The sequence below is a fragment of the Dreissena polymorpha genome, chromosome 15, assembly GCF_020536995.1.
Source record: "Dreissena polymorpha isolate Duluth1 chromosome 15, UMN_Dpol_1.0, whole genome shotgun sequence".
Lineage (NCBI taxonomy): Eukaryota > Metazoa > Mollusca > Bivalvia > Myida > Dreissenidae > Dreissena > Dreissena polymorpha.
The window spans coordinates 28456270-28478166 of record NC_068369.1 but is presented as its reverse complement, the minus strand read 5'-3'; the positions used below and the strand labels follow the sequence as shown (position 1 = coordinate 28478166).

At 31.5% G+C, this 21897-nt stretch overlaps 1 protein-coding gene and 2 long non-coding RNA genes across 3 annotated transcripts in view; all 3 read left to right on the top strand.

The window, feature by feature from the left end:
- Window positions 1-412, top strand: part of LOC127859869 (uncharacterized) — an 8166-nt gene extending 7754 nt beyond the window's left edge. The window contains exon 3 of the long non-coding RNA XR_008039503.1: window positions 304-412. This is a non-coding gene — a long non-coding RNA (uncharacterized LOC127859869). The remainder of the gene's footprint in view (window positions 1-303) is intronic.
- A 7169-nt stretch (window positions 413-7581) lies between these two features.
- On the top strand, window positions 7582-14251 carry LOC127859643 (transient receptor potential cation channel subfamily M member-like 2). Its single transcript, XM_052397148.1, has 9 exons — window positions 7582-7670; window positions 8460-8709; window positions 9122-9241; window positions 9558-9686; window positions 9899-10129; window positions 11019-11193; window positions 12106-12262; window positions 13732-13916; window positions 14094-14251. Exons 1-9 carry the CDS (start codon window positions 7582-7584, stop codon window positions 14249-14251), a joined length of 1494 nt encoding a protein of 497 aa, XP_052253108.1.
- Window positions 14252-15485: 1234 nt separating this feature from the next.
- Window positions 15486-19552, top strand: LOC127860728 (uncharacterized). The gene is made up of 3 exons (XR_008039904.1): window positions 15486-15518; window positions 15765-15840; window positions 16549-19552. It is a non-coding gene; the product is annotated as an uncharacterized LOC127860728 (long non-coding RNA).
- Window positions 19553-21897: the final 2345 nt, after the last annotated feature.

Here is a 21897-nt window from a genome sequence, read left to right as displayed (position 1 = left end):
TGCGCATTTTACTGAATCTATATACAAACACTGGCCAGAATCCAAGAACATTAATTTTGTAGAGTGTGGGAGTTTTTTTTTAACAGTAATCAAAGCAATGCGACTTACATGTACACCTCGTCGTGTTCCAAAGCTAAATAATGATTTTCAGGAAACTTTCAGTATTTATAGTACCCGGAGCGTAGCGTTAGTCCAAGACGAAAGTAAAGGCAAGAAAAAACGTTATATCTGACTATTTAAGTCCGCTTGCGTTAATTAAGATATTTTGTTCTAGAACGACCACACATAATTTAATAATTTCAGCGTATCGACCACTGGAAGTAAATTTGAGGACTCCACGAATGTGCCGACTGAAGATTACATGTGGGAAAAAATCACTACCTTTGTGGTAGAGCATTGTTGGAAAGGTAAATATAATTGACAAAAACAACAAGCCAGTATTTGTAAGAAAGCAAGTTTGGAAACAGTTTTACTATTTTTTCATTGTATTATTGTTCGTTGTTTCGTGTTCATTTGTCTTGTAAGTTATATTTGAGATAAGTCTACATTTCGGAATATTGATTGAATATAAATTTGTGAATGAGCAAATCTAGAGAAACGTATCCCCCCACCATGCATTTTGCATATCATAGTATTTAACAATTGTATCTTATTGTTTATATTAACGATATATACCGGTTTCATTTTGTCGTTAACTCCACGTAATCAATGTTCGAGATATTGTACCGTAGCAAATTCCGATATCCAACTAAATCAAACGGAAAAGTGAAAGCTCATAATTATCTTTAAAGCCGGATCTCACTTGCTTGATTTTGCGGTGGTAAAATATTAACCATGTTTGAGCAGACAGCATTTGGTATACTGTTGAATCTGCATTTACATGTAAACTTGATTTGAGTCATTCGCTAGCTACTGGCTGAGAGAAAGTTCATAACCTTTCAAGTGGGCGGTGCTTAGCATTTTACATGGAAATTTGAATTTCAAGCAGACAACAAAAAGTTTTTTCTGTAAGTCAATAACTATATAACTTTCAACCACCAAATTACACATACGTATTTTTTGTATACTAAAGTATATGTATGCCAAATTTCATTGGAAAATATAAAATACAAATTTAAATGTTATGAAAAAAATGATTTTTTTTCTGCTGTTTACACACCAGTGTACAACTGAAAAGTAGACATTGTGTGAGTGTGTGGCCCTTTTATACTGCTTCTCTAGTGTTTATGGCGATAATTAAAAAGATCAGAATTTTATCTTTGTCCCACATGTTCAATCTATGTTGTCAAGCTTTATAATATTTATGTACTTATAGCCTACACACAGCTGGGCTGTACGTTACATGTCGTACAAACGAACGATGTTATCTATGTTTGTTAATTCGTTAACTTGTTAACTCGAGGCTGTCCTTCTCTTGTATCTCATTAATCCAAAGCTACAACTAAAATTATATAAGTTTTAGAACCAGATACTATGATATGCTTTCATATTTTCCAGAAAAAATCACGTCGCAAGCCGAGACGGCGAAACTCGTCCATGAAATGTTCAAGGTTAACATAAATATTGTCTGGCAAAGTTTGTAAGATTAAATACCACCATATCCGATTGTCTCTTAGTATTAAATAGATAAAATGTATTACATTATAGCATATATGATTAAAGTATCTGCTTCATCTCTGAACACTAAGTATTGATAGTGATATTGTTTATAAATGCTTTTTTATATGTATTGTTTATAAACAATAAATGTGATGAATAGACAAAGGTCGCTCAACATGTAATCTATAACAGAAAGGTGTACGAACGATACAGTATTTAACATGGTTAACATCGTTTGTTTTTAGGATGATAACCATAAAAAGTTATCCAGCGTAGTAACGAAAGCTGTGATGAATGGTCGCTGCGACGTCTTTGAACAGTTGTTTGACATTGATGGCAACTTTCTTAAGAATTTTCAACTAGCATTTTATGACGAGAGTAATTTACGTGACGGTGTTAAAAGTATATTATTGGTATATTAAATAATGATGTTCTTTCTTTATTCGATATCAATTTAAATGGATGTTTTTTTATTCGATGCCATAGCGAATCTATTTTATAATTATCTAATAACAACCAAATAATACTTGCACATGCTTGCCCGTCATCAAACTATTATGCGCATTTCTACTTAATATTGTAGATTTTTTTGCTTAAGAGCAGTTAATATGTTATAATGTCTTACTGCATTGTGTTATACATGATACACAAACTACATTTGTCATGCATCGTTGCATCTATGCCTATCATTACATCGCCTCCAAACCACCACGACAGCACAGGATTACGTAATTGCAGTTGTGAAGTTAAAACTCGTTAACTCCACAAACTGTTTATTATCCTTAAGTACATTTGCAAGTGGTGGTATACAACTAGAATCTTTGCAATTACATAATGCAGCTTGAATAAAACATACGCACATGCGAATAAACATGGGCAAACACACTCGCGTTCGGACGCACACACCCTCGCAAGGAGAAGTCATACACAGGTGCGCGCAAATCAAAATTAATGAACACACTGAACCCATGATCGTTTACCTAGTGTTCGGTTGCCCTGCCATCTACGCGAATATATAATTATTAATCATTGCTTGGATTTTTTATGACATGTTTTGGTAACACCGATTCAAGCTAACAGTTCGCTTCTCTCTTTTTCAACGCATGTATTGTTTAAAACTGTAAAATGCTTGATAATGTTTATTTATACTTTATACTTTATATTTCTTTTGACGTAACGCTCTTTTTGCCGAACCAAATTAGACGGTAACGTGTGTAGTTTTTCTTTGGCAAAAAGAATTCTATGCAACGGAAACTAACCAAGTCCTAGCAGAGGAGTTTTATGTATAGTTATTTGCTCTTAGAACCTATATTCATTGGTTCACTGTAATCATATAACGCATTTTACAAAACAGGATAATGAAGAAGCCGTCACCTGATATTGGAATAAATATTACATAGCGAAGCTTACACTTTTTCAACACATTACAAATTGATAAAATTGCATCACATAAATCTTTGGAGAAATTAAATTCTACGAATATAAGTACATTAATTTGATTTTAATTACAGAGGCACGATTTATCGAAGCCAAGGGCAGACGTAAGTAATGCTAATTTCTGAGACCTTGACATTAATGTTTATCAGACAAAAAGCTAGAGTCCAAATAAGGTACCATAAACTTAAACAATGTAAACTGCATGGAAGCAAAAGCCGACACGCTTCAAATACACTATACTTATACTCGAAGGATTTTCCAAAGTATCAAAGAAAAGCGTTACAAACGCTTAATTATTTTACCGACTAAGTATGATGATAATCCGTTAATAAACCACTATTTTGAACATATTTCTTAGTCAAGAGCGTTATTTCGGTTGTTTTAACATTATGCATTCATGTTTGTTGAATATATGACAATTATTTTGAAAATCATCATGCTGCTAAAGTTTGAACAAGTCTCTTTTAGCGCTTATTTTTTCCATGTTTACGCTGTCCTAGGAGAGTATAACTAAGACGGTGTAAAATAGTCCATTTTTATTCTGAAACAATGTCGAAATACGCTTGAGATAATATGTTAAACTATGCATATGTAAATTTGCATGCACAATTTATTAATATAAATTGTTCGGTTTTGAAAAAAAATGTATTTGTATAGTTGTTCCAACATACATATGTAAATGACAATAATAAGGACTTATTTGCAAAGTTATTTATTTCAAGATACTTATTATTTTAATGTTTTTTAATATGGTATACAGTTCAACGTTTTAATAATACATTCTACATAGTTATTTACATCGATTCATCATATAAAATTAGCACTATATTGTTATAACCAATGCAAAAAAGCAACAGTCATACGAATATCAATTATAATAATAAATATTTGTACCTAATTAAATCATTAAATTAACCAGTTAATATTAAAAGATTCAAAATTTGAAAATAACAGCATACGTCTTACCTTAAACAATACCAGAACGCCATCTGGTGTATAAGCCGAGGGCGGTTAAGTCTTTGATAATGACTTTAATATTATAGTCGGTTATTATCTATCTGAACTTATTTTACATGACTTACTCGCGGTTCAAATGGTTTATTGAATCTCACTGTATGCACTTCGAATGCTACACAGTGTCTAATATAATATATTGTTTTATAAAACAGCAACTCACATACAAATCTATGTTGCTTTATGTGATCAGTGACTGGTATAGTTTCATTAAATATCAAAAACGTGGGTGCGCACAAAAATTAGTGACCATGAATGGACCATCATATTTTTCAGATTTCAAACAAATTCTACAAGGAAACATGATCTCTTATTCCTTATCATAAGTTAATAAATAACATCTACACTTCTATACACTTCTGTACTCATATCTCCCCTAGTATAGAAGGTATCAAACAGATGAAACTTTCTATCGTGAATGTTGGCAAGGGACTTATTGCCCTGTGTTTATTCTTCATGCATACGTATTGAAGGTATTGAAGCTTTCATACAACACTGACAAGCAGCTCATAATAGGAGTTTCACAACTCATTACGCAATATATCCGAGATATTGTTCTTTGTTATTGTTCTCATTTTCCATTAATAAGTAAGTGTTTCCCTTTTCTTGCAAGATCAAGTTGCCCTTTAAGTCCCAGGGAGGCATACGGCACTTACAATGATAGCAATTGGTTTCGTATCATCTGACGTCATATTTAGAATGTCAGAGTTGTCAGTGGACTCTAAATCATATCACGATCAAGCAAATCTTAATTATTTTTCGTATGCTTATATCAAAGAATGTGGTGAATGTTACAGAAAGTTGTTAATTTGTGTGTATTGTATTTAACAGATAATTTTATTATTTTTCTTCCTCCATTTGTGAATTCAAGTTTTCATTTAATCGATTTTGAAATAATAATGCGATATTACACAGTGATAATCTTGCAGCCATAATGTGAACTAATGCGATATCGTATATTTCAGGATTGCAACATGATTTTTCGAATCTGGTGCGTTATTGATATAGCTGTACTTAAAATGCGTCGTCTATATAATGAAGGTAAGTTTTTTTTCAATTTAATGCCTTGAGCGGCCTAATGAATTGATATAACTTTACAGAATGACATATGCGTTGACATACGACACATTCTAACATGTTCTTATAACTGCTCATTAAGTCGCCTTTAAATTGCGGACTCAAAATTGTTAAAAAACATAATCACGTTACTTATATATTTAGGCTTTCTAACAAACTGTAGAAAAACAGTAAAAGGTAAGAATACAGTAAGACTAACAAATTTAATTGATTTCATGTATGAACAAGTAAAATACTTAGTAGCGTATCTAGTTTACCGTTTGCTTTCATTTCTATGATGTCATTGTCACACCACAAGCTTGTGTTTACTTATAATAGAGCTACCAACACATTTTAATTTTTTTTATACTGGACTTACATTAATAGCTGGTGTTCTTTGTAAATCAATAAACATATTTCGTCATACTAACTTCTTTACATTTAGATGAAACCTTTCGTACTACACATATGTGTCTTACTTTTTTTAGTCAAGTCAGCAATTTAAGACGAACGCTTGTTTTGCGAAATACTCCTTAAATTGTGTTGGACTAAAAAGAAAAAGTCATAATTCTTTTGGAAAGGTAGTAGAATAAAAATTGCGTTAATCAAAATCCATAAAGTGGATTGACAATTTTTTGTGTTTGGTTATTTTTTCATTTCATATAAATAAAGAAATAATGAAACCCCAGTAACATTGTCTTTTATTTAAGGCAACCATCAAGTTGACTTAAAATTAAAGGGATATTATGTAGAGAACAACAATAAGCATGACATCGATTAATTCAGGGATCACCCTGGAACAACCGTTGTAAGCACTCAGGGTTTTAATCGACTTTAAGGAATACCTAACTTAAACCTTGGTCAATTAATAATTGCATTCCGAAGAGTTTAAATTACTATTAGATGAATATCACCTCATATGAAACTTAAAAAAAATAAAATCGAACATAAAAATTGAATACTGTACAATAGTACTACTTAACGGTAAATATCGACCAGACAACGTGAATACAACGTTCATCAGTACCGTGAAATGAATATCATTAAATTATCCATCCTTTACTGCAAGATTCCAGAAGCATCATTAGTAAAATAAGAGATCATCGTTCTGCATTTCAGGAAGAAGACGTTTTTAATTGTGTCAAATATAAGATTATATATCTTTAATGTATATGCATAATATACATTACACAAATTATTTGTAATACCATCAGTGAATGTCGTCAAATATTTGTGGACGTCAACGTAATACCAATATTGGGTCAGATAATAAGGCCAGCGTATAATGACTAAACTATACACGATATTCTTCTTAACACAGTGAGGAACGAGGTGCTTTTTGTGATACAATTAACGAAAGCTTACTTGTGTATGTCTTGTACTATTGCTTTAATCTAATCATTAAAGAAAGTTGCATTATCTTTGGCAAACATATTTACCATTAATAATGCGGTGTGTCGCTTACTAGAACCACAGTGTTACCTTAAAGGCCAAGATCATACTTTGACATCGCTTATACAACATACAGAAATATAACGCAAATCTCTTGCACTTTTCGGTTGGGTATCAATCACATGTAGTAATATTTCTGGTTATTACTATCATTGTGTTTTTGATGCGCTGTATAATGTATATAATGTAAAATGTGCACACATATTTGTCGAATATTTCGGGCTGTGCGATTTTTATGCTCTTTGTTGTGTCGGTCATAAGACTTTAAAAATCGATATAGTTATATTAATAACATATCTCTACATATGTTGCGGGTTAAGTTTCACAGTGTTTATTATCTCTTAAATATCTTGAATAATGCAATATTTGTTTTCATTTGAAAAAAAAATATTGTTTTTACTTTTTATTTAATTTCAGATTTTGCTTTGACATTCTGGAATTTGATGTTTTTATGGGCAATACTTTTCGGACAGCACGATTGTGCAATACTATTGTGGAAAAAAGTTGAGGTAATAAGGAACAATTAATAATCATGGTCTACTACACAAACATATTTTATGGGTGTTATGTTTGTAAGATGTGCATGTACCATGATAAAATACTAAGAATTGAAACGAAAACACACCTGTGTAATACAAGGTCTACTGGTCTTGTAAAAATTCAAAAAGTCCAATGTGTTTACCTTAAGGACTGATTGAAAACACTTTAATGTTTTTGTTAAAAATGCCAAATTAATAAAACTTCAAGCCACTTAAGAGCTGGTAGCACTCTGTGGTCTCGCATAGCACAGTTTTACGATGTACTTTTTAATATGCTGCTGCGAATGCATATGATTAATTTGTCAACTTAGTATGTTATCACTCTTTAAGCAAAACAATGAATGTTAAGTAAAATTTATTGTCTTATGTAAGATGGGTTAATACAACAACTGTAAATGTATTTGTATCGATGCTTTATGCATAGATGTTTATTTTAAATACTTAAACAACAACAGCATTGTTTTACTTATAGAATCCCGTAGCCATGGCCCTCATAGCATACAGCTTGTGCAAAGATTTGAGACGATCAACAGATGACAAGGTGCAGGCTACACTCAATAAAAAACGCATGAAGTATGAATATTGAGTTTGTCGATCAATGTAAACAGAAAAACAACAATTTATCCATCGAAGCATGTTTAAAACATAATGGATGTGTGGTGCAGGCATCCAGTGTCTTATGTACATTTAATCATGCGACATATTGTTTTGCATTTTAAGTTAAAATTAAATGATCATTTATGGCCAATAAGTCCCTACATTAGTAAACACCTAAGAGTTTAACACTTATAATTAATGAACATATAAATACTTAAATAATGTTATCATAAATTCTGGTTAAAATTAAGTATGCTTCCTTATTATTAAAGATATAGTGAAATTTGTCATACGATGTTTTTTATGGAGGGTTTCTTGTTTTGTGATTTATTTTTAAGTTATAAAAACGATTACAGGGGCGTTTTCACAGTTGTGATTTATTAATAGTTTAAATGAATTTTCCTAGTTCATTATTTATTCCCTACTTATATTTTAAGTTCTAAAGGGACAGTTCTAATTTTAAACAATTTGGAGATTTTTTTTTATATTTTAAGAAAAAGTATACCATGAAGACGCGTCTGAGTAATATTTTGCTGTAACTCTCAGAATACGTTTTCCAAAAAGAGAAAAAAAGTGTTTGTATATTGTACCTTTATTTGTTTTTGAGAAACAAAACAAACAAAAAATGTTCTCCTAATTGAACTGGAAAATAATCCCGAATAGCAACTTGTTCGATGCAAGAATAGCATGTGGTATTATATAATATATGTTCATTTAGAGAAACCGGTAGGTTGATAAATAATAATGTTATCTTTTTTCGTGCAGCGACTGGTCTAGTTTGGCGAACGAAACATTTTACCAATGCTCCGTACGGAGTAATGATACTTCATTTGCTCTACTTTTTATTGAGCTGCCGTACTGGGAAAATGAATCTTGTTTTGAAATTGCGATGCATTCACACAATAAGGATTTCATTAGACACTCAGCCTGTCAAAATGTGCTGGACAATTTCTGGAACAGAGGAATCAACAAGGATGTTGAATCCGATGAACCCGAAGACAGCCGTTGTATCTGGGTATTTGTTTGTCTTATTTGTTTTTTTCATATGGTAGATTAAAATTCTGACTGTACTTAACAGTTTAACTCTGTAATTATTTGCCGATTCCTGATCATGTGTTTATATTGTATTTGAGGACATATATCTTGCGAAATATTCAACATAGTCTGTTTACAGTAGGAATAAAACCACAGCCTTTCGCCAAAATGGCATTCTCTGGTTCAATATCGTCGTAAGACGAAATACATTGTGCAAAAACCAGACCCTTAAATTTATTGGTCATGACTCAAGCTCAAATTTAAACGAAAACCAGAGCTTTCATAATTGGTACATGCGTTACCTGCCAATCGTGAGATGTGAATGTTTTCTCGTGGGTTTGACTATAATATGTTCTTTACAAATAAATTATAACAAGCTCAATATCTTGCAGGTTTTAAAGTTGCTGTCCTACTTTACGATTGTGGCACCAATAGTGTCGTTGTTCTACCCATGTTATGGCAAAGAAATTTCTTTTCTCAACGTTCCTAAGAACAAATTTATATACAACTTGGTAAGCAAATTGCAACATCTCAACGACTGGGATATTTTTTAATTATCATGAGTCCTACAATGTCAATATAATGTCGACGAGTTTTAAATAGTCGTAAACAATCAAATGTCAAGCATGCATTATAAGTACATTTTATGTTATCTAATGTTTGATGAGTTTTATAAATAATGTCAATGGTAGTAAGTTTATTTATTTGTGAATTAGTGAATAACGTTCTTAAAGTGTCGAGTTACATATAACGTAAGTTCGGTTTGTATTCGTAAGAAAAAAAAGGTTTAGTTTTATTATGTGTCCCGTTTATTAATTTTGCCTACAGATTTCGTTCGCAGTGTTTCTGACCATGTTTGCGTATGTGCTGCTATTTGATCTTGCTACAAATGTATCGACACTGGAATACGTATTGTTGGCATGGGTGTTGACATTTTTGGCAGAAGAAATCCGGCAGGTAATTGCATGAGTGTCCTCCGCCAGAAGTACTAAGAACTTCGGACAAAATGATTTAGAGTAGATATGTATTTACCTTCTGCCAAATATTTCTTCAATTATACTTGCACCCCAATTTTATATTTTGTAATATAACAGAAGTCACAATCACAATGTACTTAAACCGTAATAGTGTCCTTAAGTTTATTTGAATCATGTTTCATTTTCGTTAAGATGGCATCCGACATATCGACGTACTTCAAGAACGCGTGGAATGTTCTAGACGTTGGCACAATCTTTGTGTTTATCGTTGGGTTTGGCTTGCGATTCAAGCAATTTCCAGAGTCATTTGATGTACCCAAGGTCGTTCTTGCTGTCGATTTTGTAGCATTTGTCTTCAGACTTACCCATGTATTCTCAATTAACAGAGTCCTTGGTCCGAAACTTCTTATGATCAGACGTATGGTATGTTTAATTTTTACATAATCATAAAACACCTAGGGTGTATATACGTTAAGTTTTGAAGATAAATGTGCTAAATAAGCGAGGCTAATAAAACATGCAGTGTGAGCCTTTGCGAGTTGTTCTGGTTAACATGTCAAGCAATCACGAGAAACAAACAATGACATTTCAAAATCTCTACCAGAAAAGCTTTTATCCGCAATAAAAACTAATTTTGTAGAATTTCATTTTTCACTATGGTATGTATTACAATAAATGGCAAAACATCACACAATGTGATAGCTATTTGAAGCAAATAAAGAAAATGAAGTCATTGACGTATATCTTTTTACGGTTTATTCTAGTTAACACCATGTAGATTTGGTTTGATTGTTTGCAATTAAATTTAATTCGCCATTCGGGCCATTACATACAACATCACAGAATCCTCTCGTACAATACAATACACCGGACCAATACTCTAATACAATATGCTTGTTTTATTCAACGAGTTAAGCAATTATGATAATATGTGAGACACAGACACAGTTTCATGACGATTTCAAATCCATTTGTTCAGTTTTTCACTATTTTAAAAATCAAAACATAGTGGTCCAGCTTCACTAAAATAAATCGCAAAAGATGTTCAATAATATGACGTGATGTATATTACACGTTGACAACACAGTTTCACCAAAATGTATTCCTGCGATTTGTCAATCAAAAATGAGAAACTATGTAGCAATAAATTTGCTAAAAGTGTACCCTTACATATTTTGAAGACAAATATAGATGCAATGGCTTCCAAAACATGAAAACAATTTGATATATTGATATATCGATGTATTAATTACATTATCAATGATCGCGTTGTTTATTGACATGTTTAAAGTATATGACTTTTTAATAATAGGTCAAAGATCTGATGTATTTCCTGATTATTCTGGCAGTGTTTTTTGTATCATATGCCATTGCTTCACACTCTGTCCTTTACCCCGTATCGCCACCAACGTGGGATACAGTACGACAAGTTCTGAGGAGACCTTACTGGCATCTGTATGGAGAATTGTTCCTAGATGAAACGGAAGGTATGCTTAATTTCGACAGTATATATATGACTTGTGTATATACGGTTATATACATAATGTAAACAAGTATTGTATTACCATCAGAATAGGTTAACTTCTGTATTCTTAACGATAGCTAAATTGACATAGTAGTATTACGAGTGAACAGCAACAACAAAACAAGAAAGTATTGTCGTAAATTCTAAAATGCTGTATTGCAAATGTTGCTTTTCATATCATAATTCGAAAACAAGGTACTTCACTGTTAACGGCAAACAATCCAAGGCACTATTCAAATTCAGGAATAAGAAGGATAGAGTACATACAACTTAATCCTGTAATTCTTGTGCGTATCTGGAACATTAATTGAGTGAAAATTAATGTAGAAGTATTTCTTCATAGTAGAAAGATTTTTTTTTGTTTTATCGAGAGAAAATCAAATTGTGTTATACATTAGGTTAAAGAATAATCAGCATTCATATTTGACTTTTATGTCCGTGTTTTTGTCAAAGAATGAACACAAAAATCACAGACCAAACCCGTAAAATGGCATTGGTATACGTTTTTAAAAGTTTTTAAAAACGAATGTTACAGAATGGCATGTATGCATATCATTTTCATTTCTAAGTGCATTACTTGCTAGACATTTAAATATTTGCACAAAGAGCAGTTTGAATCACACAACCAATCTGAAATTATATACAGAAAAAACAGTTGAACAAGTTATCAAAGTTGTCAATGCCATTAAATACATTGTATTGCAATCGCCAAAACCCATACAGATATTATTGTCATGCACGGTCATTTTAAAATGTCTTAAAGTAGATTTAGTCTTGAACTGATGATTTAATAGTTATCTTTACGCTCATTAATACTTCATTACTTTAAAATGAACAAACCGCTATTCATATAGAGCACGTCTTTTTGAAACAGGGCAGTCGACATGCAGCGAAAATGCTACTATCTGGACAGCGAAAGACATGCCAAGATGTCCAAGCGAAACTGGAAAGATTGTGGTCCCTATCATGATGGGGTTCTATATGCTGTTCGTCAATATCCTCCTTCTAAACCTTCTCATTGCGATTTTTAGGTATGATTTCGAAATATATAACTTTTTAAAATATTGGAAATTGATTATTATGCTGATTTTGATAAAAGTTTGTATTGTTAGATATACACCTTGAGAACTGTATTAATAATTATCAAGGTATAAACAATTAATTTATAAAACATTTCCAACCCGAAATATTGTCCCCGTACAAAAAAAACATTGATTAGAATTTTGATTGGTAAAACTGTATGGTAGTATGTTGATAGTATTTAAAAATACTCAAATTCGACACAGGTCAGCATTGTTTAAGATAAGATATTGCATATGACATGACAAGTAAGTTTTAAGGGCTCAGGACATAGGGTTTTACCCTTACCCTCAACTCCATCACGATTCCGAATTGCTTAAAAATGATAAAATGTTTATTGTTATATATTGTGTTTAAATATAGTTTCCATTAACAACATTAACAACATTTGGTATATTAATTCCAAATTTACCATAAAACAGAGTTTGGGCACCAATAAAATGAAGAATTATGTTACAAACCAATTAAAATATATCAACAAATCATAATCAAGCGAAAACATTTTCTACATGATCAATATAAAAAAGGTCTGCAAAGCATGAATTGAAAATCAACATACACCAGTTTTTTAAGTACATGAACACATGACTGGACTGAACTATGCAAGGACATTATAAAGGTCTGGTATGGTATCTTATTTCCCTCTTCTCTTGCACTTACATGCATTTAATACTTAAACAGCATTTATTGTTTTATAGAAAATATTTTTATTTTCGTTTTATACATCCAATTGTTTTCAAAATCTTCAATTTAGAAATAAATGCTCAATTATTGTCGCCATTTGTAGATATGTTCCATGCACATTTACAAAATGTTCAATGTCACGGAGTAAGTTAAGATCAATGGTATGGTTTGAAGCATTGAACTTTAGTATATGGTCTCGATGTGAAAATGTAATTTTGTTATTTTTCCGGTTGTGTGTGTATGTGTGAGCGTCAACGTGCGGGTGTACGTGTGTGTGTGTGCGTGTGTATGGGCGCGTGTGCGTGTGTGTTGGGTGGTTTAGCTCCACAAATGTTCTGAGCAAAAAGGTTAACATGCCAAAACAGCAATACTTTTCTTTTGACCTGTTACTAAAAATGCAGCACCATACAACAATTTTTACTCGTACGTATTTCAACTGATGATTTTTGTTTGCAAAACATCGTTTTCGCATCTATTCAACAAGACGGTTGCTTGTTGGGACCTGTTTCATTAGCCAATTGACTTCTGTGCAATGTGAGCCGTTTATCTGTAACACAATTAGGCCCTGGGTCGATACTTATTGGCCCGGTATCAAGGAGTCCGTGGTATTATAAGACGAGATAATTGGTTTGTTACTGACCGAACAATCTTGATAAATAGCAATTTTTATTTATTGTTCTATTGAGACCGAAATCTAGACGAAATACTTTTATCTTTAAATAATGTATCTTTCCAGCCACTCATTTGCGAAAATTCAAGTGCAATCGGAGAAAATCTGGAAGTACCAGAGATACTTTGTGATAAAAGAATACGTATCAAGACATGTGTATTACCCTCCTCTGAATGTGATTTGGATGGTTATCACGATTATTCAGTGTTGTGTAGAAAAACGAAATGTATTCAAAAACAGTCGTCAATTTCGTGAGTCTTTAATTTACATAATTAAACACACAATCACACGTTAAATGATTGCATATTTCGCTCAAGAAGTCCAGTGCATTTAGTTTAATATATAGTGATTTGGTTATTTATATACTTGTTAACATATTCCTTTATATTTGTATTAACACTCATACATTTGTATGATTTTGTTTAAAGGTGCATACGTGAACGTTAGAGCAAGCCAGATACAGACATTGGAAGCATATGCTGTCAAAGCATGTGATAAATCGCGTAAAGACAATGTAGATGAAAAGAAACAAACCACACACGAAATGTACGATATACACGCATTATTTTTGAATTGTATGGTATAAAATATTATTTTCAAACAGGACTTATTAGCGCCCGTATACTTAAGATCGAAAGATTTTATTTGACCAACGGTGACACCAGTTCCGTTAAGGTATTTTGTTGTTGCTTTTTAAGCTTGCTGTTATGGTCTTTGAAATTTCTCAATTCTTATTGTTATGAACACACTATTGAGCTGTTTATGAATGTTTAAAACACACACACAGACAAATAAAGTAAATTTTAAAATGTGACAGCAGAATAATATCCTTATAATGCAGGTCGGTCTGTCCTTTTTTTAAAGCAAGGAACCAATTTACAAACAAACAAAACACAACACACGTACACAATACAAGTACCATGTACACAGCACATGCAAAAAACATGAACACAACCGGGTTAACCGCCTAGGAAAATTAACAGAAAATCACAAAAGTAAAATCATTATAGTGTCGTATTTGTTTGTTTAAACATAATATTGATTATATGAACATGATCTTTATTTTATTGAAGCTTTTTTAATCCATCAGTTAACATTAGTATTCATATATCATCTACCTGTACCTATATTATCTAACGACATGTGTCATTAAGCGCCGAATACTAATTCATACAATTGTTTGATACAATTTTATATGGAAAAGCACGCGTAGGATATTGTTACAAGGTGAATTTATATTCATGTTTGAAAACAATCTTAATTATATGAGAATAAGAGATAATTGTATATGAGGTTTTATATCGTGATGTTGGCACCCTAACCGAAAAGTTAGCACCAATATTTTTTTGAAAATCATTTTTGTATGTAGCTTTGAATATTTAAACAAGCACAACTTTATCTGACAATATGATACTGTTACACAAATGTGAATGGATCTGAAATCCTTATATTATGATATTATAAAATTAATGTACCTATGCAAAATATTTGTTGTTGCAGGCTTCATCAGATGGTAAGTGCTTTAATTTCAAGAATGATGTCGAAAACCAATGTGTGTATATGCATGTCGTTACTATTAGCAATGTTTAGTTAATATTAACAAATTTTCAACAGATATTGTGATAACCTTATATTTCATTGCACGTTTATCGTTGCATGTTTATTCGACATATACTTTTTTCATTAGTCATAGAATACTGCAAATAACCATGATAAATCTTTCGTGAACATACACACAAGTTTAATAAAGTTTCAATATATTTGTGATGTTCAAATTAAATTTAAAAGTTTAATTGACAACGTTGCTTTTGAACATTTTAGGAGAAAAGAATGAATGTCTTTGAAACTAAGATGTAAGTAAAAATACCGTTTTCCACACTACGTATAAAAGTGCGATATATCTCATCATTTATAACGCTCATGCTCATCGCGCATATTAAACTATATGTGTTCAACTAGTTTTCTGTGTTAACTACTGATTTATCAAAAACATAATAATAATTAGTTGACTGCAATGATCAATTTTAAGATAAAAGAAAAGAAAAAGTAAGTTTATTAAGCGAGAAGATCTATTTACGGTTGATTATTAATTTCTACAGATTAGAGGAATTGAAGAAGTTGCGCAAACAAAATGGCACGTCAAATATGACACGAGGGGTAAGGCGGACGTATAAGGTAAATACGAATTTTATTGAAATATAGAAAATATTCAAAGTGGTTTTGTACACTATTTTATGAAGATTTCAGGACGTTTTAAAGAAATAGCAATAACAACATATAGTGATTTAACCAACGAACTTCATTGGTTTAATACCAAGATATGATATAAACTGACGACATGTTACATTTGTTTTGAGCATGCTTATGAACGCTTAACAACTGTTTCTAAAGCTTGCAAACACATTAAAACAATTAAAAACCTTTCTCTCGTTATTTTGACGTTGATCTATAACAGTTATTTAACGCGTTGAATAATCATTAAGTGAGTCACCAGGATCACAATGACATAATGATATTTGATGTGTTCTTATATATAATATGTATATAAACTTATTCAATGGAGTTAATATGTATATGTAACAGCAAATTAAATTATCTTTAGAATGTTATAAATGTTTATCTTGCGGTTACAATAAGACGTTCTATTTGTTTCTGGCATGTATATTTACATTATTTATATTTAAAATACTGAAAGACGGAGACAAAGTGATGCAACTCTTCAACAGAAAACTCGAGGACTAATTAAAAGCAAAATCAAAAAAATAGACTGTCAATGTTTATTCATTCGATGTTATAAATGTTTATCTTGCGGTTACGGTTATAAGACGTTATTTTTGTTTCTTGCATGTTTATTTACATTATTTATATTTAAAATGCTGAAAGACGGAGACAAAGTGATCGTACGATCAAAGGACCACATATTTGATGCAACTCTTCAACAGAAAACTCGAGGACTAATCAAAAGCAAAATCAATGAAAGAGACTGTCAATGTTTATTCATTCGATGGTATGCGGTTTTATGATAACATACATATGTTATAAAGCTTCACACAACACTTGCATAACATTATATGTCCAGGTAGGGTCGTTTTCATAATCTGTTGTATTTATTTGGTGATATTGCACTTGTACAATGATTGTTAGATGATAATATGACGGCTGTGTGTTATTTATAAGTATTAAATGGTTATTTCTACATTTACATAGATTTTTGATTCTATATAAATTAGCTATATAAGATGTTTAAAACGCTTTCAATAATGCACTTTTTATGATGTTGAATGAATAATGAATGCATGCTATAATTGTTTCTGTAACTTAAATGCATTTTATCATCTTCATGTGGGTGTGAACTTCTTTAAATATTAGTTTAATGTACCGATACCAGCGGGCAATATTTCGTTGCCACTTCAGGTATAGTTGTGGGCAAATGCAGTTTTTGGAGCCATTTGCCTAATATAAGCGATTTCATATTATCGTAAATGACGTTTCATACAATGTTTTGTTCACAATTGTTTATAAATGTCTAAAACATCAAACACACGAATTATAAATGCAAAGTAAATATGAGAATACATAACTTATGTTTGTTCTTTACCGAAGTCTGTAAAGATAAAATGATAACATTGTCAAGCCTGTTTGAAGATACAACTAATGAAAATGAGAAAAAAAGCTACTAAGGCGACACTTTACTATATGTTGAACAAGCACTTTAATGAGTTGCGTTAATTTTCATTATAGATTTTATCATTTGTTTTATATTTAAACTTATAAATGGTTGCGGTATAATATACAGATAGCTCATTAATCTTCGAACCTCTTGCCATAAGAGTGGCCCAAAGACAGCCTGCTTATATGAATCTCAGTGTTTGGCTTTGGTCCGGTCAATTCTTTTGGGCTCAATTGTTGGTCACTATAATGTGGTGGAGCCGTGAGTGTTTGGCATTTACTTATTTCATATTTTTGTTGACTCAAATGAGTCGAATGTTATTCGAATTGAGTTGGACAAATTGTCGTGCTTTCTTGCAATTTTATTTGTTATGCTATATAATGGTCTCACTCGAACATTCCCGATATTTAATCCGCAAAACACGATATCCGTCCGTCCTTCGCGCTTCCACGCGTTTTGCACTTCCGCGCGTCCTGTACTTCGTGCCTGCGTCAGTTTTCATGAACCAGTATTCGATTTTATTTCCACTTAAAAATGAAGTAATTTAGATGACGGCCATGTGCATATGTAATTTCTGTCAAATAATTTCCCGTTTGATAAGCATCAATTCGTTTCACTTTATATTGCGTGTTTTTTAATTGCATTAATATATTTTGCTTATTTGTTTTTTATTTATTGTTTATTGTGCATGATTTCATGTTTTATATATAATGAAATGTTTTTAGTTGTGAATATAGTTGTAAATCGCACTCATGTACGTTTACAGTGTAACAGGTAGCATAATTTTTGCTGTTAATCATAAATGACAATAAGGAGACAATATTATCAAATGCAAATGATGCTGATGCAAAATTTCTTCGATCATAAGCAATATACTTAACAGAAGCATCTGTGATATATTTAGCTTATATCCGCTTTAAGCTCTAGTGTGCGGATAATGGTTTGTTATAGATTTATGTTTATTCGGAGCTTTATTAAGATTGCAAGCTAAACTCATAACTAAAATGGTTTGTGAAATTTGCTTACATCTGCTTCGCTTAAACCTTGATATGAACGTACAAAAATATCAACAAAACTGTTCGATGTCGTCTTTTTGACAAAACAGATTCTGACACCATTTGTCGGGACAATCACGATTGCAGCAGTTATTACTTCCTTTTAAAACTGGCCTGTTCATGATACCACTTTTCCGATTGCGGGTAGTTTGTCCTTCAATGTAGAACTTTGATTGCATCGCTGATGTTTGCGTGAAATAAGAAGTGTCATAAAGTGAATTGTTCATGCTTATTCCAATTATGTTGCAGTGAAATTGTAATCCCATATGTTATGTTCGAGTTTTATATTTTTATACAAAACATTATCATGTTATTTTAAGAATTGAAACTTACATACATTTGAGGCAGGCTGCGTCAATATGTTATCAAAACATAGGATTATATTATCCGATATAATGCTTGTATATAGTAAGAAAACTGTAAACCGCTATCATAGATTACTAATCAAAGGATTATTACTTGATACAGGTTGCGTTTATTTTGTTATTACTATTGATTACCTTTTTATAAAATCTTAGAGTTATGTTTTATGTGAACTGAATACCTGGTACACGAGGACATTTGTATTATGTTTATCAAAAGTGACCAAGTTAAATGATAATATTTTTTATTAGTAAAAATTACCTATTTTTTATATTTACTGGACGTAAATTTATATACCTTTTTGGGACTGTACAACTAAATCGTATCTATATGTAGGTTTAGCATGTGTTATAATAAAACCATACTCTAGGATGTATTGATGACAATTATATCAAGTTGTCATTGACTAATGAAACATTTAAAAAGTACTTTAGATATATTGTTTCCTATTGAAGTATTAGATAATGTAACTTAACCAAAAACATTTTTGGAAGAAATATGAAGCTGTTATAAAACAATATTTTATGAGAATTTAATGAAAAGTTTATCATTTGTAAAGTGTAAAGGAATATTAAGACACAAAATAAGTTTATACTTTGCTACTAGGACGATGGTACCAACACATGTCCTATAGGGAGGAACAAACGATGTTAATACTAGGACCTATGCAAAATTAGCTACATTATGAACATTGTATACTGTTTTTGGTGTTTTTACATTCCAGTCCGTCCTATTACCATTAGAAAGGCACCCATTTTTGAAAGAATTCATGTAATTTTCTAGTATTAAAGCAATTATACAATCGTTAACATGTTGTTGTTTTTTATTGGTGTTGCCTATATGTTCTTAAGAATAAACTCTGTATTTACAAAATGTAGGGGCACTTAATTGGAAACTCGGTGCAAAAGGATTAATTTTGAGACTGATTTTATGTAACACTTTTAGTGCCAAAGCAGAGTTTTCTGTCGGTGTATATGGTAACGCATAATTTATTGTCTTAGACGTAAAATTGTATGCATTTGTATTGCGATCGGAAGTGAATACAATCAGTTTTCAATTTACACAAGGCTCTCGCAATATGTAATAAAGAAAAGACAAGAGCATCCCTGGCGAGATAGTCGTTGTATTTAGCATTCTTAAAAATATGACTCAAGAAATACGTGATTGTCTGACAACCGAGATAAGTAGTATTAACGCGATATAATAAAAATCCATGATTTATGTTTACATCATTTGTGTTTATTGCAAAGGTAAGTGCACTTTAAAGCTATTAACTGTTCAATATTAGAACGCCTTCCGACGAATTAGTTAAAGCGAAATTTACAATGATCAGAGGCATTACTATATCAAGCACTTAAACATTTATAACGGATGTTACAATGGGTACAAATGAGGAGAAAATATTTTAATGAAGTGTTCAAATTATAAATCACACGAATGCGAGGTTTTACTATACTATCACAATAAACATAAACCAATAGAATAAATAAGATTCAATTATTATACGAACAACAATTACGATATTAACGTAGACACAGTATTGTGTGATAAAATATAAAATGCATAATATACCATTTCACGTTCAACTATAAGTTAAACTATGAGATTTTTAAATCATCAAAGCCAATAAAAACAGTTTACACTAGTTGGTCTCTCAGTTGAAACAATTCAGCATGTATCCCTTTCGATACGGTACGTCCTTGCAAACAAACCTTATAACTCAGAACACAAAACACTTCTTGCGATTAACTTCTTTGTGTCATCTACCAAAAACATTCTCTTTTTTTTATTAAAACAAAAGCCTTAATAAAGGAGTTTTCAGATTCATTAAGATTCATCAAGAATTTGTTTATTGATTGTCGAATTGACAATGGATTTTCATTTTTTTTCTTAATTGATTAAACAAAAAGAAACAATGTACATCAGTAATAACACTAAATAACACTTATGATGTAGACTCATTATAAACATACAATTTCGTTTATGAGTAATAATCAACAGCGAAACGATTGAATAATTTTTGTTTTTATACGCATTCTTTATGTTTTGTGACTCTACTGGGATAGCTTTTATCAAAATTAAAATGTACTACGATATGCAACAGTCCTGATTGCCGAGTGGTATTAACAATAGCTTTTCAGTACAAAGGTCAGTAGTTCGATCATACGTTTTCGACATTTTATCTATTTTTTTCTTTCTTTATTATTTTTCATCCAGGAGCTCTATAGTTCCGATGGCTGCATGAATCAATTCAAAGCATTTAGTTACGACCTTCAAAACACAAGTCCATTTGAAGGTCGTTTTGCATGAAATGCGAAAATCATTTGCAAATAATTTAAAAAATATGTATTCAGAATTAAAGATTCCGATGCCTAGTATTTAGAGAAAAAAACAACAGTAGATAAATGTAAAAACGCAATGCAACATGGATTATAAGTTATAGATTACTCACGTACGGTTAAGTTAGCACACTAAAATAAAATTATTATCAGGGAGGCACGCGTATACTGGAGCTTACCGCGTTTACGTGAGAAAGTTGTTGCAAAACTTCAAAGATGGCGTCGTTTAAGTGTTTTTCGTGAAGGAGTAGCGGATATTTTCACCCGGTAAGCCAGTTTAAATTTATATTTCTTTTTAATGAATAAGCCCTTTCGGCTCTACGGTGTTTGTGCTCCCGTCGGTTTTTTGTTTCAAAACCGTAGACGTCGGAATAAAAAAGTAATTGAAGCGAAACCGTCGACAAATTTGTTGTTTAATTTCTTGACCTTCGAGATGTTCGAATATCATTTTCTCTCATAATAAACAGTATTTGTGCATGTGTACCGTAAAATAGAACATAAATCACGAATATTTTATTATCTCGACGCGTTGTTATGTCTATTAATTCATTTAATGCCGAATTATAACGGGTTAACACCCATTTTTGGAACTAAACTTCCTTTAAAGCACATTTTGGGACCTGACTTCCAAATGATTAACAGCTCTTTCCTATGTTATAAGGTTTTATGCGAAATAACTTTCGTGAATGAATTCCGCATTGGTGCGAATGTCTTGGAAAACGTTTTCACTTGAAGAAATCAAGAGTTTTCTTTTTTCTATTAATTGTTTTATTATTAATTTGTATTATTATATGTTTTATCGCGT

Coding starts and splice junctions, on each gene's coding strand:
- LOC127859643 (XM_052397148.1), top strand. CDS start 7,582: ATGGCCCTCATAGCATACAGCTTGTGCAAAGATTTGAGACGATCAACA. Junction 9,242..9,557: donor ACAAATTTATATACAACTTG/GTAAGCAAATTG, acceptor TTTTGCCTACAG/ATTTCGTTCGCAGTGTTTCT. Junction 11,194..12,105: donor GTTCCTAGATGAAACGGAAG/GTATGCTTAATT, acceptor TTTTTGAAACAG/GGCAGTCGACATGCAGCGAA.